The sequence below is a fragment of the Hevea brasiliensis genome, chromosome 14 (genome assembly GCF_030052815.1).
Source record: "Hevea brasiliensis isolate MT/VB/25A 57/8 chromosome 14, ASM3005281v1, whole genome shotgun sequence".
Taxonomy (NCBI): domain Eukaryota; kingdom Viridiplantae; phylum Streptophyta; class Magnoliopsida; order Malpighiales; family Euphorbiaceae; genus Hevea; species Hevea brasiliensis.
Window position 1 is genome coordinate 28,627,352 of NC_079506.1, and position 26,528 is coordinate 28,653,879.

Sequence of the window (26,528 nt, forward strand, 5' to 3'; positions counted from 1 at the left end):
TGTTTCAGCCTCCTCCCTCTGACGCATGGTATACACTCTGACTTGTGCGCCACTAGGTACTGGCTGGTTAACAGTGCTCTGACTTCCAGAGGTGTTGCCAGGACCCCTACCTCTGCCTCTGCCTCTACCTCTAGCAGCTGACTGTGACCCTCTGGGTTCAGAGACTTGGGTTGATCCTTCAGATGTGGCAAAAGATCCAGACCGGCGAGGACTAGTGCAATCCTTAGCGAAATGTCTGCTTCCTCCACAATTAAAGCATGCACCAGTAGCCTTGAAACAAACCCCACCATGAGTTCTACCACACGTTTCACACTGTCGGACCGATAGAGATCCTCGATAAGCTTGTTGGGTCAGCTGACCAGACCGAGGTGGTCTTTGGCCAGAAAATCTGCCTCTGCCTCTGCCTCTACGGGAGCTAGATCCCCCAAACTGTTTCCTCTTGCTAGAACCACTTTCAGATGCTTGTCCAGTAGTCTTTTCAGCCTTCTCTTTCTCTTATGAACCCTTTTTCACTGCCCCTTCGGATTCTATCCTTTCTAATTCCAAGGCTTGTGAGATCAATTCAGCAAAATTCTAATGTCTGAAACCCACAACTTGCATTCTCAGACTTGGCCTTAGCCCGGACTCAAACCTCTTGCATCTGTCTCTGGGGGTGGAGACTAAGCTTCCAGCATAGTGGCTTAGCCTTGAGAAGTCTCTCTCATACTCTGCTATGGTTCGGTCCCCTTGCCTCAAACTCAAGAATTCTTGTAATTTCTTATCTACATAAGCATCAGGAACCCATTTCTGCCTGAATTCCCTCAGGAAGTCTGTCCATGTCAACACAGGTGGCTCAACTAGGCTGTGGGGGATGGTTTTCCACCATCCATATGTATCCCCTTGTAACAAGGAAACAGAATACTCGAACTTCATTTCTTCCGTACACTGCAGTTTTCTGTAAACTCGTTCCATTCTTTCCAACCACTGTTCTGCCTCCAGTGGATCCACAGTGCCTTTAAACTCGGTGGCCCAAAATTTCATCAGTTTTTCATATTGCCGAGCTAAGGGCTGTGGTTGTGCTACAGGTACTGGCATTTGAGCTTGGGGTGGCACATTACCCGCCATTTGCTGGAAGAAGGCAGCCATCTGCTGCATAAATTGAGCAGGAAACTGCGGTGCTGGAATAGGAGCTGGAGTGGCTGACCCACTCACGTTTTGGAGTGCTGGGGCTTCCCCTTGAACCTCAGCCTCAACAGATTGTTCTTCGGAATGATCTCCTCCTTCCATTCTGTTTTCTCAAATTTTCTACTTCCTGAGATTAAACACAAGGAGGTTGACCTCCGTTAATGCATATTCATGATGTAAATATGTCATATGTATCAATTAAAGACACTTGAGCAGTTGTACTTATCAATAAAATGTTCATACACATACATAGTCAAAATTTATTGCAAAACCATGCTCTGATACCACTAAAACATGTCACACCTTACCCCTCCGTAAGGCATAACATGATCCCGTAGAATACTTAATGAACTACCGAACTTCACCTACCGATAACTCATTAAGTACTCTACAAGGGATTTTAAAATAATTTTCTTACATTTTGGAAGTGGTGAGCATTTTAGTGGGAATTAAAAACCATTTATTCAAGTTTAAATACTAGTAAAAAAATTTTGTCCATTTTAAATTTTGCCGCAAATTTTATAAAAATTTTGACAGAGTTCCCTCTGTATTTTGAGAAACCAGTTCTTCAAAGACCTGTAAAAAGCACTTCCAAAAGTTTTCCACAACTCCCAATCTCCAATAAAACTCAAATCAACCCAATTCAAATCACTTCAAAGCAATTTCCACAATTTAATCAAATTTGGTCATCACACAAAATTTTTAATACTTCATTAACAAGGCATAAAGTAGAAAATTCATATTTACAAATATTAAATTTACAGAAGCAACCCAAAATAATATTATTATAATTTATTTACAACTGCTCAATTTACATCGATACTTATGACATTACAGTATTTACATCAAAATAACCATAAGGGTATAAAACAATATCCGTACAAAAGGGATCAAAAAGTTCTTGTCAATCCCGCAGCTCACTCTGCTGCTTTCTCCTTGCTCTTATCTGCGACAGTAAATTAAACTATCGCTGAGTATAAACATACTCAGAGGTGCACAATAAAAATTTAAAATGCGATACATAAATCATTTATTGTTGAAACATAATTTGAATACTTCACAATCACATTTCACAAATATCAAAGCTCATAACAAATCATTTTGTCAAATAATATATTAAACACAGTTTAGTCAAACAATTTCATAAACACAGTGTTGCCAAAATCATACACAACTTAAGCCATGACACAAAATTTCCGATCAATGCCGCGTTGTACCCCACGACAAAGCAATCTCAACCCCATTAATCGAAATTAATGAGGGAGGTGGCTAGCTAGCTAATGAGTACTCATCCGATCTACAACCTCAACTGGCAAGCCAGAGAGGGAGGAAAATAAACGATCTCAACCCCATAAATGGAGGAGGAATAATAAGTAACTGTCATGCTAAGTGTGAATCAAAAATCCATTTCAAACATTTCATTCAAATATTGCATACAAAAATCAAATCAATTTCCAAAGTTACAATTTGATCACAAGGTGGCAACACCAAGGTTCATAAATTCATAATGCGTGCTAAATCAATTTTTCAAGGGTAAAATGCTTAAATAAGGTTTATTGTGCACAAACCTGACTGGAGTCGCCTCTAGGCCTTGACTCAGTCTCTTCGAGCTTCCAAGTCTTTTTCAGCTGAAACACACAATTTCATAGTTTTTCAGTACCATAACTTAACATAAGTCCATAAATAAATTTAACTTTACTTTAACTAGCTCTTTTGCGTTAAATTCGACGTTCTCGAAGCTTTAGTGTTTCGGGTTACTATTCACTACACTATTCAAGTCAAATTGTTGACTTTTTAGGGATTAATAGGTATGGGAACTCCAACTTCACCCACATACCACATTTTGGTCATTAAACTTGTTGGTTTTGGTCACTTTTTCAAAGCTTAGGTCATTTTGGCAAAATTGCCAATTTTCGGTTTTAGTGCTTCAAAGTTGCACTGTTCCATTGGTCGATCTACTGTTGGAATTTGACAAAACTTCCTTCATAGAAAATGTTCCTTATTGTCTTAAGTGTATTCTCATTTTTGGATCACCTCAATCGGAGTTTTGTAGCTCAAGTTATGGTCAAAATAAGTTTACTGTTCACATGCACTATTCATACTGGTATCTTGGGTTCTGGCAGATTTTGATCCAACTTTCGTCAGTCATTTGATCAAGTTAAGTTCATAATTTGGTCTAACTTTCTTCATATGAAATGTTCTACTATGTCTTAGGTTTCCATCGGTTCAAGAATCGCCTAAATCTGAGTTTTCTAGAGAGAGTTATAGCCATCCAAACATTACTGTCCAAATGAAAATCTGCAGAGTTGCAGGTTTGGTAACTCAACTTTGCTCAATAATTTGAATGGGTTAATGGCATAATTTGGGGTGATGTTCTTCGTGAAAGTTTAGATCTATGTCTTATCTAATTGCTGGTAAAATTTCAGGTCATTTTGACCCTCCTAACTCGAGTTATAACCAAATGAACACTGTTCATTTGGTCAGTTTGGTGCAGTGGCAGCCTGCTCTCATTTCACTTTGGTCAATTGTTTCACCAAGATTTAGTCAGTTTTTTGCCATAGTTCCTTAATGAAAATTGTGCTATTTTATGTCTATTTTCATCCCCAATTGGTGGCATATCAATTGGACTTGTAAAATTTGAGTTTTGGTCCTTCAAAGTGGGTTTGGTCATGCTGCCAGCAGCATGACCATTTACCTCCGAATTTAACTTAGTTTCCTATCATTCCCACACAAGTTATTTGGTCATAATTGACCATTATTTCACTTCACAATAGGTCCAACATGCCATTTATGCATTTTTCCAAAATTTGGTTCACAAACCCTAGCATTCAAAACCCTAACTCATCAATTTCACTACTTTGTTGCAATTAATCACACTTAATGGTTTTAATACTAATCATTCAACTAAGGAAGGTTTCTAAACTCATTCAAATGTATCATATTCATGCAAATCACACTCCTCTCAAGCTGCCCGAAAATTCAGTTTGGTTCTTCCCCCATTTTTATTTCATTTAAATCAAGTTCTAAGCTCATTTCAACCACTAGTTATGCATGTAAATGGAAAAATAAGGAGTTTGATATGCTAACCTCACTTAAAGCTTCAAATCACTATCTTTAACTCCTCTTTCTTCTTGAAATCCTCTTCTCAAGTTGAGATCACAAGTTCTAGTGAGGTATTTAAGGGAGTTATTAAGGTTGGGTAAGGAAAAATTAAGCTTAGTGTAAGCTTAAAGAAAAAGCTCTCATGGAGGACTTATGGAGGAAAGTAAGTGCACAATGAAGGGAGAAGATGAAGAATTTTTTCTAATTTTTTTTCTTTTATTTCCTTTTATTTATTTTGCTTTGGAAGACCATAAATTCCAATTTAATAATTCACTTAATTAATTTGTTTATGACATCATTCATGATGTCATCAACTTTGACTTTTCCATCTTTTTTTTTTCTATTTATTTTTTTCTATTAGTTCTTTAATTTAATTCCCGATTCCGAAATTTTCTTTTCTCCGATTTTATTGGACAGTTAGGTCAGGAGTCAGGTCTCGGGGTCAATTGACCAAATTGCCCCTCGCCGGTTCATCCCGATTTGCAAATAATTCCATATTTCTTCCGGCTCCCTGACCTAATTATTTGACTGGCTTAACAGTTCTTTTTCGTGATTTTCTTTTTTCCACTGTGTTCATAAGGGTCCTAAGGACCACGGCGTCACTTTTTATGGTTCGAAATTTGAGTTTAAAACGACTTCGCAGTCGTTCCTGAGGAGGTCACTCATCGCTGTGACTCTCGGCTCGTTTCACCTCTTGTGTTCTGTTTTTCTTATTTATAGTTAACTAATTAAACATTACTAATTATTTGTGTTTACGGCTTCTCAAGTTGTCTTAAGTGTGGCCCTAATCCCATTAATTGTCCGGACCGACACCGGTCACCGGAACTGTGAAATATACCAGGCTATGCAATGGGGGTGTTACAGTTTATCATTGAAATTAAATAGATAAAAATAAATCTTGCATGATGCATGTGACCCTAGGTGAAATTTTTGAATTCAATGGTATAAACTTGTGTTTTTCACGCTTCCGTTCTTTCACTCTAAGGCCCATTTAGGCCCAATTTCAAGAATTCAACCGGACAGAGTCCAGCCATAATAAGGACCATTTAACGAGGAGTTTTTGACTCGTCTGACCTGTAAACACAATATATATAATAAACTGGCTAGCTCAGCTCACCCTCCATATAATCAAATGTCATAAAAATAAATGAGAGCTCGGCTCCCTCATCTAATCCAACCATACATGCATTTAATAAAATTACAGGTCCAATATGACAATTATATTACAGATCTAATCAAATAAATATTTTTAACACATGTGAAATTCTAGGAGCAAATAAAAATTATATAATATCATAACATAAACAAGCAACCTGTGAGGGATGGGAACATTTTAAAACTCAAAAATAAACCTCCTGTATCCTGAAAAAAAATAGGTGAATAGGAGTGAGCGTTTGACTCAGAGAGTAAAATATCAATTTTTAACCATAATTTCTATAGCTATCTAAAGCTAATGCAACCTGTGAAGTGAAATGCAACATTGTCATAATTTTCATATCATAACAGAAAGAAGGTAATTTGGAGCACTCACACACCCGATAATGTCAAACAATACATATATGGGAGCTGATCCCCTATACAACCCTATTAATCCAACCTCTGCTAGCGAAGATCTCAAGCCGGACTTTCACTTAATAAACCAAATACGGGGTCTCAACGAATCTCTTAAGCCGTGTCTACCTCAAAGGACCGGGTCTCAGTGAGTATCCCTCAAGCCGTATCTATCCGTCCTGTCCATATCCAACACCATAGCACACACATACCAACGCATGCACACTGCTCTAAATTACCACAAATAATACCTATGGTAATTCATCAATTAAGAATGCAATATAAAATGTGCCTAGTGTTTAACTACATAGATATATACATATAAGTGATGTATGAGCATACCTGAATATATAATAATATTGAAATTATAATTAAAATTAATATTTTACTCACAGACTTAACCGCAATCACTGTAACGGCTGGGCGGAGGAGGAAGGCTGTCCCGGCTCACCTGACAATTTTATTACAATTACTTAATACATTTTACTCAATACAAACTGAGAAAAAACTAAAGATGTCCTAAGTCATGCCGAAAATCCAGCAGAGTCTCCCCTATACCTAGGACCTACCCAACCTACAAAAGGGTTTAAAATGCACTTTTATATCCATAAACCATATACCCACAACTCAATCACATCACATAGCCCCTCCTGGGCCCATCCAAACAGTCATCAATCACAATATGTAAAATTACAGTTTAGTCCTTATAATTGATCATTTTGCAAAAACTATCCAAATAAGCTCTAAAAATTCTAAAACTTTGCCCCGCGGTCCTTAGCAATATTAATAAACAAATGTAAAAGGAATTATAATTTTCTAAGCTACTACGAATATTTTATGGATTTTTAATCCCATTCAAGCACTAGATAATTAAGAAAAAGTAGGGTTCAAGTTTACCTATCCAGATTCCGACCACCGGGATGTGCTCGGGACATCTGAAAACGGTGGAGTAGCCAAAATCTTGACCCAATTCCAAGACTTTTTATGTAATCCGTCTGTCCGGTCCGAAATTTATAGACCCGGGCAACCGTTAAATTTTCGAGAATTGAAGTACCTACACAAAGCCCACAACACGGGAGTTAGTATATAATTTTTACGAAATTTTCTAAGCTCATTTAGTACTCGGAAAAATACTACGAAGTTTCGTGGGACCCACCAAAAAACGATGTCGAAAATTTTTGAAATTTATATTGCCGCGAAGCTCTCTACGAGTGGAGTGCTCCTGTACTCTTGATTTTCTCGTGGGGTTCACGGTTTGTGAGAAATCTAGCCCAAAATTCGAAATGGGCTAAAACTTCCCGGACAAAAATTGAGCAAACCGCTCAATAGATTTTGGTGTTCTTGGTGTCTATGAAAAGCTCTCGAGGTGGAAATATATTTTGGCACAAAACCCGACCCAAACGGTGGCCGGATCGGCCGGATTTTGGCCGGGAATCCAAAACAGTGCGCTGCACGCTGGGTGGTTTTCGCGTGCCTTCTCCGGCATTTCAGGCGGCAGCCGGTGAGGGGGAGGAGCTGAGGGGAGAAGGGCTGGATGGCAGCTAGTCCGCATGGGGAGGAGGGAGGAGAGAGAAAACGGGAGAGAGAGAAAGAGGGACGGGAACGCGCGGGGAGAAAGGAAAAAGAAGAAGAAGGCTGGTCTAATCCGGTCAGGTTCGATTCAAGATATAAAATTTTGAATTTTTACTCTGCCTTGGGATCGAAAACGAGGCGCAAAAATTTCAAAAAAATTCTAGAAAACTCAAAAAAATTCCTAGAGTCCAAATATATTTTTAGTTTTGCCACCTGGTCTTTAAATTAATTTTTGAAAAGCATCAAAGTTTTATATTTTTAGAAAATCGAACTCGATTTCTAAAATCCGAAAAATTTTAAATAATTTTCTAAAATTTAAATAAAATAAAATATTAATATTTACCCATAAAATAATAATTTTAAAAATTAGAGGTGTTACATTCTTCCCCCCTTACAGAAAATTCGTCCTCGAATTTTTTACACAAGGCAGAATAAAGTACAGAATTACACATTGAATAGATAAGGGTACTTGCTATGCATGTCCCGCTCTGACTCCCAGGTGCACTCTTCCACTGACTGGCTCCTCCACAAAACCTTAACATTAGGGATCTGTTTTGATCTTAGCTGCCTCACTTGGTAGTCTACTATAGCTACAGGTTGCTCCTCAAACATCAAGTCTTCCTTTATCTCTACTATATCCGGCTGTAGCACATGAGAAGGATCAAGCATGTATTTCCTGAGCATGGAGATGTGGAATACAAGATGAACATGAGAAAGGTTGGGTGGTAACTCCAACCGATAGGCAACCACTCCAACTCTATCAGTAACCTCAAAAGGTCCAATATATCGAGGTGCTAACTTTCCCTTCTTTCCAAATCTCATGACTCGCTTCATCGAAGAAACCTTCAAAAATACGTAATCGCCTACTGCAAACTCTACATCCCTCCGTCTGGGATTTGCATAGCTCTTCTGCCTACTGAAAGCTATTTTCAATCGTTCCCTAATTAAAGGAACTATCTCTAAAGTGTACTACACTAGGTCTATATCATACACCTTCGCTTCTCCCATTTCCGTCTAACACAAAGGAGACCTACACTTTCTGCCATATAGTGCCTTATAAGGTGCCATCCCTATGCTGGAATGATAACTATTGTTATAGGCAAACTCCACCAAGGGTAGCTGATCATCCCATTGACCTCCAAAATCCAAAACACACATGCGAAGCATGTCTTCCAGTGTTTGGATTGTCCTTTTGGATTGCTCGTCTGTCTGAGGGTGGAAAGCTGTACTAAAGTTCAACTGTGTGCCAAGTGCCTCCTGCAACTTTCTCTAAAACTGAAAAGTGAACTGGGGCCCTCTGTCAGATATTATTGAAGCAGGAACTCCATACAATCTAACTATTTCTCGAATATAGAGCCGGGCTTACTGTGCAACAGAATATGTGGTCTTCATAAGCAAGAAATGAGCTAATTTAGTTAGACGGTCTACAATCACTCATATCGAGTCATATCCCCGCGTGGTACGAGGCAACCCAGTCACAAAATCCATAGTAATCATTTCCCACTTCCATTCTGGGATAGGGAGCTCTTACAGCTTCCCTGACGGCCTCTGATGTTCAAATTTCACCTTCTGACAAGTCAAGCACTTAGACACAAAGTCTGCTATGTCTCTCTTCATGCCATTCCACCAATAGCTATCTTTCACATCATGGTACATCTTGGTGGAGTATGGGTGGACATTGTACAGTGTATAGTGTGCCTCTCGCATGATTTCATTTCTGAGATTGTCCACGTCAGGCACACATATTCTGGAACCTTGCATAAGAGCGCTATCATTAGCAAATCCAAACTCACCACCTTCACACTACTGTACTCTTTCTATGATCTTCATCAATTATTGGTCTCTGTGCTGGGAAACTCTGACTCTATCTCGTAGGTCTGGTTTCACTGAAAAATGGGCCAACAATACCCTCATCAGAAAGATCTAAAATTAGACCTTGATCCATCAACTTATGTACTTCCTGAATCAATGGTCTCTTCTCCGTTTATATGTGCGCCAAGCTGTCAGAAGATTTTCTGCTCAAAGCATCTGCTACTACATTGGCCTTCCCAGGGTGGTACTGGATGGTACAATCATAGTCCTTCAGAAGCTCCATCCATCTTCTTTGTCTCAAATTTAAATCCCTCTGTTAGAAGATGTACTTCAGACTCTTGTGGTCGGTGTATATCTCGCACACTTCACCATACAGGTAGTGTCTTCAGATTTTTAGTGCAAATACTACAGCTGCCATTTCTAAATCATGGATGGGGTAATTCTGCTGATTCCTCTTTAGCTGCCTTGAAGCATAAGCCACTACTTTTCCATTCTGCATCAAAACACACCCTAAGCCAACTCTGGAGGCATCACAGTACACAGTATACCCTTCACCACTCATCGGTAATGTCAACACAAGAGTAGTGGTTAAACACTCTTTAAGCTTCTGGAAACTCTCTTCATAATCATCTGTCCAAATGAATGGAATATTCTTCCAAGTTAACTTAGTTAGGGGAGCTGCTATCCTGGAAAAAGCTTGCACAAAACGCCTATAGTAGCTAGCTAGGCTCAGAAAACTTTGCACCTCAGTGACTGTTATAGGCCTAAGCCAATCAGTTACAGCCTCAATTTTCTTGGGATCCACTTGAATGCCTTCACTAGAAACCACGTGTCCCAAGAATGAGATACTTTCTAGCCAAAATTCACATTTTGAAAATTTGGCATATAGCTGGTGCTCCCTCAAAGTCTGCAACGCCATCCTCAAGTGCCACACGTGTTCTTCCTCGGTCCAAGAGTATATTAAAACATCATCTATGAATACGATGAAAAAATGGTCTAGGAATGGCCTGAACACCCTATTCATCAAGTCCATAAAGGCTGCTGGTGCATTAGTGAGTCCAAAAGACATCACCAAGAACTCATAATGACCATATATAGTCTTGAATGCTGTTCTGGACACATCCTCATTCCTAATTCTCAACTGATGGTAGCCTGATCGTAGGTTTATTTTGGAAAAGAATCTAGCCCCTTGGAGCTGATCAAACATATCATCGATCCGAGGAAGTGGATACTTGTTCTTCATAGTCACTTTGTTCAGCTATCTATAATCAATACACAACCTCAAGGACCCATCTTTCTTTCTCATGGATAGAACAGGAGCGCCTCAAGGTAAAGTGCTTGGATGTATGAAACCCTTGTCCAAAAGCTCCTGTAGTTGCTCCTTTAGCTCTTTCAATTCTGCTAGTGCCATCCTGTAAGGCGGCATTGATATGGGGTTTATACCCGGCACAACGTCAATGCAGAACTCTATTTCCCTTCCTGGTGGCAACCCTGGAAGCTCCTCAGGGAAGACATCCATGAATTCTCTGACAACAGGAACATTTTCCATGTTGACACCTTCTACAGATGTATCTCTCACCAATGCCAAATACCCTTGACATCCACGCCTCAATATTTTTCTAGCACTAATTGCTGACACCAAATTATATGGAGCCACGCTCCTGTCACCATCAAAGCTAAACTCTTCCACACTAGATATGTGGAAATACACCTTTTTGTTCCTGCAATCTAATGTGGAATAATGAGTTATCAACCAATCCATTCCCAAAATTACATCAAATCTATTACTGGTAGAGGAACCAAGTCTACAAGGAGGATCCTTCCATCCACTACTACTAGACTACCCAGAAAAATCATATCTACATCTATGTTATTACTAAGTGGGGTAGCTACAGACAAAAAGCATTCTAAAGTTATAGGGTTCCTACCAAATCTTATGGCAAACACTGGGGAGACAAATGAGTGCGTAGCACCGGCATCTATCAAAACATGAGCCTCATAGGAACATACTAGAAAAATACCTAGCACAACTGCATTGGCAGCTTGAGCATCCTAGTGGGTTAGGGTGAAAACCCGAGCTTGACCCCTACCCTGCGTTGCAAAACCCTAATATTGACTTCTACCTCCTGACCTGCCTCCAAATCCATGTCCTCCTTGTCCTCGGCCCTATTGGCCACTGAACTGATTACCTACCATGCTGGAAGCACTAGGATAAAACTGACGAGGAACATTTGCAACAGAACCTTGTGACCCCATCTGTGGCTCGCTGAACACGGGGCATTCCCTAGCAAAGTGACCTTATTGGCCACACTTGAAATATACTCCTGAACCCATCATATAAGGTCTTGAATGTCCTCTTCCACATTGTGCGCAAGGTGCCAAGAAGGATCCTGAACCAGACCCAGAACTGTTGTATCCTGAACTGTGACCACTGCTGGATTCATACCCTTGTCTGAATCTTCGAGATTTATGTCTAAAACCACCCTTCTTGTTCCTATTTTTTCCTCTATAATGACTTTGGCCTCCGCTATCCGTGATACCCGTGTAAGGAACACCTAAAGAACCTTCTGCTCTATTCTTCTTTGCTCTTCCACTGTCATCTCCTGTATAGCTAATCTCAATCTGTCGGGCTCCATCAATTACCATATCAAAAGACTGATCAGACATCATGGCCAGGTTTGCATACCTCCTGTCCAGCCCCTTTAGGAACCTTTTTACCTTCATACTTTTTGTAGCCACTACTGTAAGGGCATACCTGCTCAGTTCCAAAAATTCTGTAGCATATTCATCTACAGATCTGCCATCTTGCATTAAGGCCTCAAAGGGCCACTGCTTTTGATCTCTGAAAATTTCTAGCACAAACTTGTTGATAAACAGTTCTACAAACTGGGTCCATGACAAACCTTCCATCCAAGGTAATATGTAATCATTCATCTATTATCTAGGCATAGACCCCATGACATGTTGTACACACTCTATAAGTCTTCTATCAGTCAATTGCAACTCCGTCCCTGCCTGTCTGTAGGAATCCAAAAATCGATAAGCATCATCTGACACGTCATAAGTACCCAGCATCAACTTCTTGAAATTAATTTTTTATTTATAAGTTCACCTCTTGGTGGGGTGGGCTGCTGTTGTTGGGGAGGGTGGACCATATACTGTGCCATCATATCGATGGTTCTCTGCAAACCAGCTAGAGTAGCTGCCATTGGGTCCATGGGACCCGGGGCCATAAAAGACTGTTCCTGAACTAGCGGTGGCTGCTCCTCTACTTGAGCAGCTCTAGGCCTCCTACCCTACCTCCTCGGGGCAGGCATTTCATCCTGTGCTAACACCTCATCAGGCACATCTGGTTCTGGGCCATCAATAGAGCTGTCACAACCCAATCTATGGGACAGACTGATACTAGGACCTGAGCCAGCTTAAAGCCCCCGAGGCCCGTAGTAAGCCTAACTATTCCTTAACCCAACTCTAAGGCCCATTTGGGCCCAATTTCAAGAATTCAACAGGACAGAGTCCGGCCATAATATGGACCATTTAACGAGGAGTTTTTGACTCGCCGGACCTGTAAACACAATATATATAATAAACTAGGGAGCTCAGCTCACCCTCCACATAATCAAATGTCACAAAAATAAATGGGAGCTCGGTTCCCTCATCTAATCCAACTATACATGCATTTAATAAGTTTACAGGTCCAACATGACAATTATATTACAGACACAATCAAATAAATATTTCTAATACATGCGAAATTCTAGGAGTAAATAAAAATTATATAATATCATAACATAAACAGGCAACCTGCGAGGGATGGGAACAGGTTAAAACTAAAAAATAAACCTCCTATATCCTGAAAAAAAATAGGTGAACAGGAGTGAGCATTCGACTCAGAGAGTAAAATATCAATTTTTAACTATAATTTCTATAGCTATCTAAAGCTAATCACCCTATGAAGTGAAATGCAACATCGTCATAATTTTCATATCATAACAGCAAAAAGGTAATTTGGAGCACTCACACACCCAATAATGTCAAACAATACATGTATGGGAGCTGATCCCCTATACAGCCCTCTTAATCCAACCTTTGCCAGTGAAGATGTCAAGCCAGACTTTCGCTTAATAAACCAAATATGGGGTCCCAGCGAATCTCTCAAGCCATGTCTACCTCGAAGGATCGGGTCCCAGCAAGTACCCCTTAAGCCGTGTTTACCCGTCCTTTCCATATCCAACACCATACTGCACGCATGCCAATGCACGCACACTGCTTCAAATTATCACAAACAATACCCATGGCAATTCATCAATTAAGAATGCAATATAAAACGTGCCTAGTGTTTAACTATATAGATATATACATATAAGTGATGCATGAGCATACCTGAACATATAATAATATTGAAATTATAATTAAAATTAATATTTTACTCACATACTTAATCGCAGTCACTGTGGCAGCTGGGCGGAGAAGGAAGGCTATCTCGGCTCACCTGACAATTTTATTAGAATTATTTATAACATTTTACTCAATACAAACTAAGAAAAGACCAAAGATGTCTTAAGTCGTGCTGAAAATCCAGCAAAGTCTTCCCTATACCTAGAACCTACCCAACCTGTAAAAGGGCTTAAAACACACTTCTATATCCACAAACCATACACCCACAACTCAATCACATCACACAGCCCCTCCTGGGCCCATCCAAACAGTCATCAATCACAAAATATAAAATTATAGTTTAGTCCTTATAATTGACGCTTTTGCAAAAACTACCCAAATAAGCTCTAAAAATTCTAAAACTTTGCCTCGCAGTCCTTAGCAATATTACTAAACTAATGCAAAAGGAATTATAATTTTCTAAGCTACCACGAATATTTTATGGATTTTTAATCCCATTCAAGCACTAGATAATTAAGAAAAAGTAATGTTCGGGTTTACCTATGCCGATTCCAACCCTAGGGACGAGCTCAGGACGTTTGACAACAGTGGGGTAGCTAAAATCTCAGCCCAATTCCAAGACTTTTTCGGTAGCCCATCTATTCGGTCCGAAATTTATAGACCCGGGCAACCATTGAATTTTCACTAATTGAAGGTACCTACACAAAGCCCACAACACGGGAGTTAGTATATAATTTTTACAGAATTTTTTAACCTCATGTAGTGCTCAAAAAAATACTACGAAGTTTTATGGGACCCATCAAAAAACGGTGTCAAAAAATTTTGAAATTTATATTGCCGCGAAGCTCACGACGAGTGGAGAGCTCCGGTACTCTCGGTTTTCTCATGGGGTTCACGGTTTGTGAGAAATCTAGCCCAAAAGTCGAAATGGGCTAAAACTTCCCGAACAAAAATTGAGTAAACCGCTCGATGGATTTTGGTGTTCTTGGTGTCTATAGAAAACTCTCGAGGTGTAGATGTGTTTTGGCACAAGACCTGACCCAAACGGAGGCTGGATCATTTGAATTTTGGCCGGGAAGCCAAAATAGCGCTCTGGGTGGTATTCGCATGCCTTTTTCAGCGTTTTAGGCGACGGCTGGTGAGGGGGAGGAGCTGAGGTAGTGCGCCGGCGAGGGGAGGAGGGCTGGGTGGCTGCTGGCTGGCATGGGGAGGAGGGAGGAGAGAGAAAATGGGAGAGAGAGAGAGAGAGAAAGAGGCATGGGAACACGTGGGGAGAAAGGAAAAAGAAGAATAAGGCCGGTCTGATTTGATCTGTCCGATCTGATCCGGTTCGATTTGGCCGGTCCAATTCAAGATACAAAATTTTAAATTTTTACTCTACCTTGGTACCAAAAATGAGGCCCAAAAATTCTGAAAAAAATCTAGAAAACTCAGAAAAATTCATAGAGTCCAAATATATTTTTAGTTTTGCCACGTGATCTTTAAATTAATTTTTAAAAATATCAAAGTTTTATATTTTTGAAAAATCAAACCCGATTTCTAAAATCCTAAAAATTTTAAATAATTTCCTAAAATTTAAATAAAATAAAATATTAATATTTACCCACAAAATAATAAATTTAAAAATTAGGAGTGTTACAAGAGCAATGGTTATTTCCTTTAAAAGCCTATAAATACCAGCCACAAGACAGACCGAGGTACTCTTACTATCTCCTTTACTCTCTGTTAAAAAGAATATTTTAATCTCCCTTTGAAAGGATTAAAAACACTGACTTGAGCATCGGAGTGGCCCAGAAGGCCATCCATCTCAACACTTTTTCTTATTGAAGGTCCACGTTGTCGTCTGGGTCAGATTAAAAAGACTATCAGCAGCATCAGTAGTGCCATATGTGGGAAACCCAAATCTCCAGCTGAAACATTTGCATTTGAAAATACCTTTTTTACATGACATTCTCTCCTTTTTAGTTCCAATAGTCTTTAAAGTTCTTTGAGCTAATCATTCTTGCAATTTTTTTTTTTTTTTATCTTTGATGGGTACAAATTCAAGGACCCCAAACAAAGGCATCATTTCTGCCATCCCTACATTGAGAGGAGACCTCCCAGCATCATCCTTGATACAAAATATGGCCGCACCCAATATCCCAACCTATGGGAATCCACCGCATAACATGGCCACAGATCAGCAAAACCCCTTCTAGAGAATGGCACCAAATCATATTTTCCAGCACATTCAAGAGATCAAAAATAGAAGAAAGAACACAAGAAGCCACCCGATTGATGAATAACAAGTTAGAAAAAAAGAACGATCGAGACTTAGTAGACGAACTAGAGGAACAGTCACACAAATCACAACGGCCACAGATTAACTGGGGATTAGTAAGGGCGGTACAGAAATACCAAAAACAAATCGAGGAAGAAGAAATCAGCTTACGAGATGAATCACCACTGTGCGGACTAATCCTAGCTGAACAATTCCCAAACAAATTCAAGTTGCCACTCTCGATAAATATGATGGGGCAATAGAGCCAAGGAGCCACGTAGCAAACTTTCGAATGACCATGATGCTCTAAAACATCAATGATTATCACCTGTGTAGAGTTTTCCCAACAACACTGACCGGTTTGGCACAAAAATGGTACCGGCACCTCAAGGCCAGATTGATCCAGAACTTTCATTAGCTCACCATCAAATTTAAGAATAAGTTTGTCTCTTCCATACCTCCTAAAAAACTATCTTTTGATCTTCAAAAATAAAACAATATGTGTAACACCCTTTACCCGTCTACAGTGTAATCGAGCAAACCATGTCACATCCTGTGTCGAAGCACCTTATCTTATCTTATTATATTTCCTTTTAATTAATTATAATTTTTGTTAATTTAGGTTCACTTATTCAATTGGAGAAACCGATAGAGTTTCCCCTAATTTATTTACATTCTGACGAATTCCCACCTATTTAAAATCTCAATAATCTAAATTCTTCACAATTTCAATGCTTCATCTCAATAATCTAAAACTCACAAATTCATTCGTTCCATACATAAATAATATCATGCTCACATTCATAAATAAAACACTCAAATTTCACTAATTTACATAATTTACAAATAATTACATGAGTTCATAATCTACATAACAAATTTTAATGCCTGAATACAAAATACAAAATTACTGATGGAGCCTAGCGAGTCTTACCAAAATGCACTGCAGGGGATGGTGACACTAGACTCAAGTGTATATCTGGATTCCAAAAAATCTTAGTCTATGGTCTACTGGGCTCTCTCTTCTGGTCTCCAGTACCTACGCGTGGCAAAAAGCAACGTGCTAAGCATAATACTTAGTGGTGCAAATATAATATAAAGATAAACTAAATAATTAAAAGTAAAGAAATTATGCTATTATTCCACACAGACTGCATTTTTTATAACTGTTTGTAATATATTTAATTTAATAGTTTTTATATTCATTATTTAGTTGTAAATTTTTAGGACTTATTTTAATTGCCCAAGCAACCTATACAAATTAACTGGACTAGATAAATGGATAAACTGGCACTGGGTACTAAATACTTTGGGCCGTCACACCATTGGTCACATAGTGTTTACCAGGTGTGCAACAAAATGGCTAAAAAGCCATAATATCAAACGAGCATAAAGCCAAATATATCAAGGAATAACGGAATGGCTAAAAGCCATAAGTCACAAAATGGCAATAAAAGCCATAAATCACAGAATGGCACAGAGCCATAAGCAGTACTGGAAGTGAAGACCCTATTGGCATGCCAACATATCCAAACCATTCATAATTAGGCATAAAACAGCATATTAGCATCTTAGGTATTGGTTCTTTGCATTTTGTGTCATTGTGGTTACTATTTATAATACTATTCATACTAAATTTTTTATTTTTCCATAAATAATAGGAACACAAGTTCCAAATTCATGTTCATACCACATTTTGGATTATAAAGTTGTTGTCATTGATTGCCAACTACAATTCAAGTCCCTTTTAGAGTGTTTTAAGAATTTCAGATTTTGTAACCTAAGTTTATTGTTCCAATAGGCTAATCTACAGTGGAAATTTGGCCAACTTTTCTTCATCAAAGTTATTCCTTAATGTCTTAACTTTAATTCTCTTTTTGAATCACTCTATTTGGAGTTTTGTAGCTCAAGTTATGATATTTTTACCATAACTGGCCGGATTGGTCAATGTCTAAAATTTTCTGGGCAGTTTAGTTCTGACAGTTTTGATAGGCTAATTTTGGTTAGCAATTTAATTAGGTTATGGTTAGAATTAGGGTTTCTACTCTTCATAAAAAAATGTTCTACTATGTCTAAGCTTTTCATGGGTTCAAGAATCAGGTTATTTGGACCTCTCTACAATGAGTTATGGCCATTTGAACAATCACTGTTCATATGGTTATTTTTCTAGGTCCAGCATATGGTTACCCGGATTCAAGCCAATTTTAGGTCACTTTGTGTTGGTTTTCTAGGCAGGGTCCTTCCTTGAAAAAAGTGGTATTATGTCCCTAGTTTCACCTCCAATTAGCTTTACACCAATTGAAGCTATATATCTCTACTTATGGTTGCCTAAACTTACTGGACTAAAAGTCTAGATTTCAAGCACAAAGGAGCGCTTCTCCTTTGACCATTTCAATTCCACAACCAAGTCCATTTTGAGGTCAAACCACATCAAATGGTCATTAATTGACCTTAATAACACCAATTCAACAATAATTTGACAAACCCCCAATTTTGGTTCAAAACCCTAACTTCCAATGTCTCAATTTCATACCACACATAGAAATTAAAGTTCTAATCTATATATACTTATCAAAGATTATTGCTAAACAATTTTTAATTCAAACAAAATCATCAAACACTCCCCTTACTCATGGCTGCCGAATTTTATGCTTGGTCCTACATACATGTTTTATTCCATTTTTCAATAAATTTTAACTCAAATCAACTTCCTAACAAAGATTAAAGAGAGAATGGAGTGAGTAATTGCACTAATCTCTCTTGCCCCAATTATGACTTTGCCTAAACTTCACTTTCCTTCTATTTCTTGGCTGCCAAACACTTCTTCATGGCCTAATTACTAATTTTTGTGTTGGAGTTTATGAGTTTTATAGTGTGTTTGCATGAGAATTCAAGCTTGTATGAAGAAGAAATGGTGAGAAGCTTGCAACAATGGAGTTTGGCCAACTAGTGGGAAAGGAGGAAGATGACTTATTTTTGTCTTTTTTAATTCCTTTTATATCTTTTAATTATGTTTGTCAAATTTTAATTGGTTACGAAATTTTAATTACATCATCATTACATAATGCATATGTCATAATTATATTTTAATTTCATTTTGTTTTTATTTTTCTTTTCTTCTTTCTTTTACTCATTTCTAATTAAATTTTTATCAATATTTCTTCATATTTTATTACATAATTCTCACTTACTTAAATGGACATGTTGGTCAAAAATCAACTCTGAGGGTAAAATGAATAAAATACCCTTCGTTGTGTTCACCAAGTTATGATTATCTGTATCGATTGCCATAAATTTTCTTGGCATTTTATTGTCATCTAAACCTTAATAATTCTTCAATTAAGTCCCAAATAATTATTTCACAGGATTCCCATGGGTCTGGGGTTGGCAACTGTCTTCACAGTCACTTCCCGTTAGGGTTACCCATACCGGAGCTGCGGCTCATTTAATCTCTTTTCATTTCATTTCTTTAATTTCTCCTTAATTTTTCTTAATCATTACTTAGGTTATTTATGACTCCTCACTCTAGTTTAAATATAGTTCTAGATATTCTAGATGTCCGGACAGGCATTGATCACCAAAACAGTAGGATGTACGGACTACCTAAAGTGAGGGCATTACAATATGAGAGAGAATCATTGAGAGATTATATTGCTCATTTCAACACCGAAGCAATACAAGTAGAGAATTTGAATCACGAGGCAGCATATGAAGCCTTGAAAAAAGGAACAAGAAATATAAAATTTTCAGACTCACTCATTAAAAACCCTACAACAGACTATTACCAATTCGTGCAGAGAGCCCAGAAGTACATCAGGCTGGATGACGAGTGACAAGCCCCCGTAGAAGAAAAAAGGTCTAAGTAGAATAATGATAAACAGCAGAACAAAAGGAACTATAGTTTGGGTAGGGCTTACCATTCAGATAGGAGTAAAGAGCAGAACAGAACTAGATATCATAATTATACTCCTTTGAATGAGCCCAGATCTTGAGTACTTATGTGGATCCCAAAAAATGAAGAACAGGTCAAATGGTTAAGAAAATTAAACCCAGATGCTTCAGAAGAAGAGACAATGGAAAATTTTATAGGTTCCATGAAGATCATGGCCACACTACTGATGAATGAAAACAACTCAAAGATGAAATAGAATGACTTATCATAGTCGATCGACTCGAGAAATTCACCAAAGATGTCGAAGCTCAAGAAGAGCACCTGCCCCCAGAAGTAAAGACACCATTCCAGACAAAGAGGAGAGTCTGATTGGAATGATCAACGTAATAGCTGAAGGACCAATTATGGGTAAGATGAGCAATAAAAGGCCAGCTAAACCAAGCAGTAACTGAGCAATCCTCTCAGTGGAAAAGAATTAACCAAGCCGAGTTATCACCATAGGATTGAGCAACAATGAGGTACATCAACCTCATACTAATCCTTTAGTTGTTTCTGTGCAGATCAACAGGTGCACAGTCTGCGGAGTACTAATCAACACAGGTAACTCAGTTAATCTCCTAACAAAGGAAGTATTGTAGAAGCTCAGATACAAAATAGAAAATCTGACCAAGGTCATGTACCCCTTGGTCCATTTGGGAGACAAAATAATTCAGGTCTTAGGGACTATAAATCTCGTTGTTGTACTGGGACACTAAGGGCACAAGAAAGAAATATATATAGAGTTCACAGTAATTCACATTCCCTTATCCTACAACATCATCATTAGCCGACCAATCTTAAAGGATAATGACATAATAATTAGCATTAAGTGGCTGTGCATGAAGCTGCCAACACTAGGAGGTATAATAGTGGTACGAAGAAGCCAAAAATCAACACGGGAATGCAATAAAAAATCAACAGAGGTAGTAATAGAAGTGACCTTGCTAATTGAATTGCTCGAAAAGCCAAAAAAAACAAATCTCACCTAAACCAGTTGATTCAATAATAGAAGAAGAGCTAGAGGAAAAAAATGAAGGTTCCCCTTAGAACAGCACTCAGTGGAGCGAGTTAGGAGGCAGTCATCCAGACATTAAAAAACAGGATAACGACCTTCACATGGAAGGTGGAGGACATCAAATGAATGGACACAATAGTAATAATAGACAGGTTGAATGTCAATCCAGAAACCAAGCCAGTCCAACAATAGAAGAGGTGCTTCGCACCAGAACGATTACAGATAATTAAAACAAAAATAAAAAAATTATTGGATATAGGTTTAATCCGTGAAGTAAAATACCCAGCTTAGATCGCCAATGTCGTCCTGGTGAAAAAGGCAAATGGAAAATGATGAATGTGCATTGACTACACAGATCTTAAAAGGCATGTCCGAAGGACCATTATCCGCTGCCAAGCATCAACAAACTTGTAGACACAATAGCAAGACATGCGGTTGTCTCACTAGTCGATGTGATATCAAGATATCAACAAATATAGATGGACCCAAAAGAAAAATAAAAACCACTTTCCTGATACACTCAAGGGTGTATTGCTACAAAGTAATGCCCTTTGGATTAAAGAACTCTAGAGCAACATATCAGAGGCTCATAGATCAGATGTTCAAGCAACAAAAGAGAAGAATAGTTGATGTCTACAGTGACGATATGATCATCGAATCTAAGAAGGTAGAAGATCATGCCAATGACATAGCTGAAGCATTTGATTGGATAAAATTAGGATGCAACTAAATCCAAACAAATGCATGTTCGAGGTAAAAGCGGGGAAATTCCTAGACTAAATGTTTCTGATAGAGGAATTGAGGCAAATCCAGAGAACATGCGAGCAATCCTTAATATGCAACCTCCACACAATATCAAGGAAGTACAATGACTAAATAGATGAATCACCGCATTGGGGAGATTTATAAGCTGCTCAACTAAGAAATGCCTACCCTTCTTTTGAGCACTAAGAACAAGAAGAAACTTCAAATGGGTTGACGAATGCCAGGTAGCTTTTGAACAAATTAAACAATTCTTATCTTCACCCCCATTACTTGATTCGCCAAAACTGGGTGAGGTTTTTTATCTTTATCTTACAGTTACAAAGGAAACAGTTAGTTCAGTTTTCATAAGAGAAGAACAAGGTGAGCAGCGACCTATATATTACACCAATCAGGTGCTGACGGTATTACAACTCAATTACCCACTATTGGAGAAGCTTGCCTATGCAATTCTATCGATAGCAATAAAATTAAAGCCATACTTCAAAGCACACACCATAGAGGTCCAGAAAAATTACCCACTTAGAAAGATCTTACACAAACTAGAAAGATCCGGGGGATTAGCAACTTGGTCAATCAGCTTGGGAGCGTATGACATCAGGTACATGCCAAGAACAACATTAAAGGCACAAGTACTCGCTGTCTTCATGGCCGAACCAACCCTAATACCCTAAACGAATGACAATATTAGAGAACAATGTAATGTATGGACAGATGGAGCATCAATCTCTTCTGGTGCAGGAATTGGAATAATAATGGAAAGACCATACATAGTGAAGATGAGATATGCGACAAAACTAACTTTTCAAGCAACAAATAATATAACAGAATATGAGGCCATCCTTATGGCCCTCTGACTCATCAAAGAGTTAAAAGCTCATAACATTAATTTTTATTACGATTCACAACTAGTTGTAAATCAAGTGTTGAGAAATTTCCAAGTACGAGATCCAAACTTAGGAAAAATGAACTCCACATCTAAGAAATAATGGCACAAATCAGGGCCAAGGGGGGAGACGTCAAACTCCTCTAAATACCGAGGGAAGAAAATCAAGAAGCTGATAGTCTGGCTAAAGTAGCAGCAGTGGGTGAACAGCATTTCTCACAGCCTATCCCTTTAGAAGAGATTGCCACTCCAACCGTTGACAAAGACGAAGAAGTTCTCCCCATTGAAATTGGGGAAACAAGGATGACACGAATCTTTTATTACCTTGATCAAGGCATGCTCCCAAAGAATTAACTTAAAGCAAAGAAAATTGTACAAAGATCGATATGATATAACATTCCCGACGGATATTTATATAAACAATCCTACCTCCAACCATGGTTAAAATGCAGTAGCAAAGAAGATGGCTTATTAGTGCTACTTGAAATTCATGAAGGATTATGTGGCACCCACGAAGGACCAAGAATGATCGCCGAGGAGCATTTAGGCAAGGATATTTTTGTCCCACAGTATTACAAGACGCTAAGGAGTTAGTCCAAAAATGTCAAAAATGCCAAGCACACAACAACATCCCTCGATAGCCGATAGAGTTACTTTCAACCATCAGTAGCCCCTGGCCCTTCTATCAATGGGGCATAGACATACTCGGCCCATTTCCTAAGGCATCAGGATCATGCAAATTCATCATCATTGCCATCAATCACTTCACCAAGTGGCCAAAAGAAAAATCATCACAGCATGTAACAACTGACCGAGCTGTTACTTTCATTAAAGAAAATATCTTCTACAGATTTGGAGTTCCCAAAGTCATCATAGCAGATAATGGTACATAGTTTGCTAGCAAAAAGTTTAAGAGGATGTGCACCGAGTGGGGGATAGACCTCTAATTCACATCAACCTATCACCCTCAAACCAATGGCATGACCAAAGTCACGAACCAAACAATTCTTCAAGGACTCAAGTAGCAGTTAAGACAAGCAAAAGGAGCATGGCTGAACCATTTACCAAATGTCCTGTGGGCGTACTGAACCACACCAAGAATGGCAATAGGTGAAACACCATTCTCACTTGCGTAGGGATCAGAAGCAATAATGCTAGCGGAGATCAACATTCCATTAGTTCGAATAGAACACCCCAAAGAGACATCATAAGAATATGAACTATGGCTAAACCTAGACGTAGCAGAGGAGCTCAGAGAGACAGCTTTCATCCGGATGGCACAATACAGATAGAAAATGATGAACATGCATAACTAGAATGTAACACCCTTATCCCTATTGAAAGGCATTCTTCCTTAGCTTTCTAGGACTATGGAATTTAGCTAGTTGGAGCATCTAAAACCATCAAACTAATACTCAACATCCATTTTACATCACCTGTAAAAACTAGTGAGTTGGGAGGGGTGAGCTTCTGGGGAAAAGCTCAATGAGTTAGCATTTACAATTCATATCATGCAACAGAAGGAACTAGAGAGCAAGAAGCTAAATAAATAAGTTTAATAATAAAATTTTTAAAACAAGTTGAAGAAAGTAGATAATAAATTTTGACTGCATGCAATGCAAATTCTAAGATCTCCATATCAATCTCAAACTAAATTCTTCCTAGTCTTTAATCATTCCTCACATATGTAAAAATATCGATAATTAGCTCTTGACATCGAAGGATATGCCAAGGTATCAAAATCATATCCATACTATGTTAACCTCACAGTGGTGACTCCATCTCTCTATGGGCAACCCTTTCCTACTACAATAATTAAAGTACTAGCTTCCCTATAGCGAGAGCAAATATGCTAAATACAATGTAATATCTCATAGTGATACTGAAGCATATCATAGTTGTTAAAATCACAGACCATCAAACTCACAATCTCCAACAACATAATTATGCTAAATAAAAAAATTCATTGCTATCCAAAGTAGCTAAATAATCAATCAATCATCATGCTAATCCACAATCTCATAATAATTCTCATAATTCTAAAATATTAAATCATATTTGCTAAATTTTGCTATTGTAGCTCCATAATGCGCTACTAATCTCATTGCCATTTCAATTCTTATAATCTCTTAATTCTCTTTCTAGACTTGCTAATATGCATGAAATAAGATTTGGATAATAATGAACAATTATATAATAGAATCAAATTAAATCAAAATGAGAAATCAAATTATCAGAATATAGCAAATGATATCAGAAGCAAATCACAACTTTTAAAGGAATAAGAATCAATTAAGAAGTAAATTTATGCTATATGTTGTAAAATACCACTCACTTGTATTGCAAGATACCAACTCACATATGTCACTTTTCCATCCATATAAATTCACACTCAAAAGCTCCTCCTAGAAAATCAATAATCTAATAATCAAAATCCACCACATGCTTCACTTTTCATATTAAATATCCAATGAAAATTCGACAGCATTTCCTCTTAAAATTAAACTAAATTCCCTATCACAAACTCAAATCCACCATTCAAAAATTATATCAACATATCCATATTCTCAACTTATATCTCCATATAAATATTATTCCAAACACTTCCTACTCAAATCTCAATCAAAATATTCTACAATGCATCCATAGCACCAAAAATCCAGCTGTGCATATATAATTCCTTCTCAAAAATATTCCACAATCACATAAAAATTTAATAAACACTGTATCCCATCTCAAAATAATTTTAGTTCTATCAAAATCACTTATTCAATTTAACCCAACCATTAATATCTAATCTAGCAGCTTGTACATTCAAATTTATATATAATAATTCAACATTTATATAAATCCCAAATTTATACCATATATTCAAGACATCCATATACAACATCATTAAAAATTTTAATATCAAATCACCTCTACATCATGAGATATCAAAATATTCATCCAACTTCAAAATCTGAATTTTTCAAAAATCATTCTTACTCAAATAACTCATACAAAATAATTTATATCTCATAAACCACAAGTCTAAAATTCCCCAAATTTTATCACAACATCCCTAACATCCTAACGATCATCTCTACCAAATTTCATAATTTTCTAAGCAACCTAACTATTTATTTTCCTCAAATTTCAGTAGCCAAAATTCAGAATTCCAATTGTAGATAGCCTGTGTTCAACAATTTATTTCTCCAAATCCAACTGTTGAAAAATTACCAAATTTTAACCATAACTTTTACACATGTAGACCTCAAACATATCTAAAAATCAATGGTGAAATATGAACCAAACTCACCTGAATGGATGAGAGAGCTGCTGCCCCTGCAAAGTCCTACTTCTGCTACTATTTACCCACTTTCTCCTTTTCATTCTCTTTTATTTATAACCTTTCTCTTCCTTCTAAACTTATTATTTTAATTATTTCATATGATTAAATTAGCAAATTTGAGCTAACCATCCATTCTTCTTAATCCAGTAAAAATAAGTATTTTATCTTGCTTTTCAAAAAGGCAAACTGTATACAGCTCTTACTACCACTTCAAGTATAAATTTACCATAAATCTCTTTCCAGGATTCTTTCATATATAACCACTATAATTCTAAGAGTTAGTGAGTCCATATGAAAAGCAAAACAAGAACAAAACAACTACCTCCAACATCCTTCATAAAACTATTATCGAAATATATGACTAAGATTGCTCAAAACTAAAATCATTAGATAAACTTAATAAGCTCCAAATTATAATTCTAAGGTATAAACAAACAAATATCTTGATATATTCAGCAAATTCATGGTAACATACCTTCATGGTTTGAAGGGAAGAATAGAAGGTGGGTATCCATGTTGCCGATAATGCAAAAACAACAACAGGGGATCTTCCTTCCATGCTTAATTTTGGTGTTCCTTGGTGGAAATTCCAACAGCTATACTGATCCTAGAGAAATGGAAGGAAGGACAAAGGATTTGTTGGGAGGATGAAAGCAGGAAATGGCCAAGAAAGGAAGGGAAAGAAAATAGGTTAGCTAAACTCTCTCTCTAAAAATCTCTCTTTTTCTTTTCTTGCTCCTA

The 26,528-nt window shown here is 37.7% G+C and overlaps 1 protein-coding gene across 4 annotated transcripts; it reads right to left on the reverse strand.

The window, feature by feature from the left end:
- Nucleotides 1–26,528, reverse strand: LOC110639881 (uncharacterized). 4 transcript variants are annotated; one of them, XM_058135399.1, is made up of 4 exons: nt 26,263–26,528; nt 24,789–24,858; nt 16,794–16,898; nt 1–2,110 (listed from the first exon to the last, which is right to left on the reverse strand). In XM_058135399.1, exon 4 carries the CDS (start codon nt 1,264–1,266, stop codon nt 574–576), a length of 693 nt encoding a protein of 230 aa, XP_057991382.1. In that variant the 5' UTR covers nt 1,267–2,110; nt 16,794–16,898; nt 24,789–24,858; nt 26,263–26,528; the 3' UTR covers nt 1–573. The 4 variants fall into 4 exon arrangements, 2 of the variants coding, with proteins under 2 accessions (XP_057991382.1, XP_057991381.1); XR_002491981.2 differs by lacking the exons at nt 1–2,110; nt 24,789–24,858 and adding exons at nt 5,359–5,628; nt 13,636–13,693; XM_058135398.1 differs by lacking the exon at nt 24,789–24,858.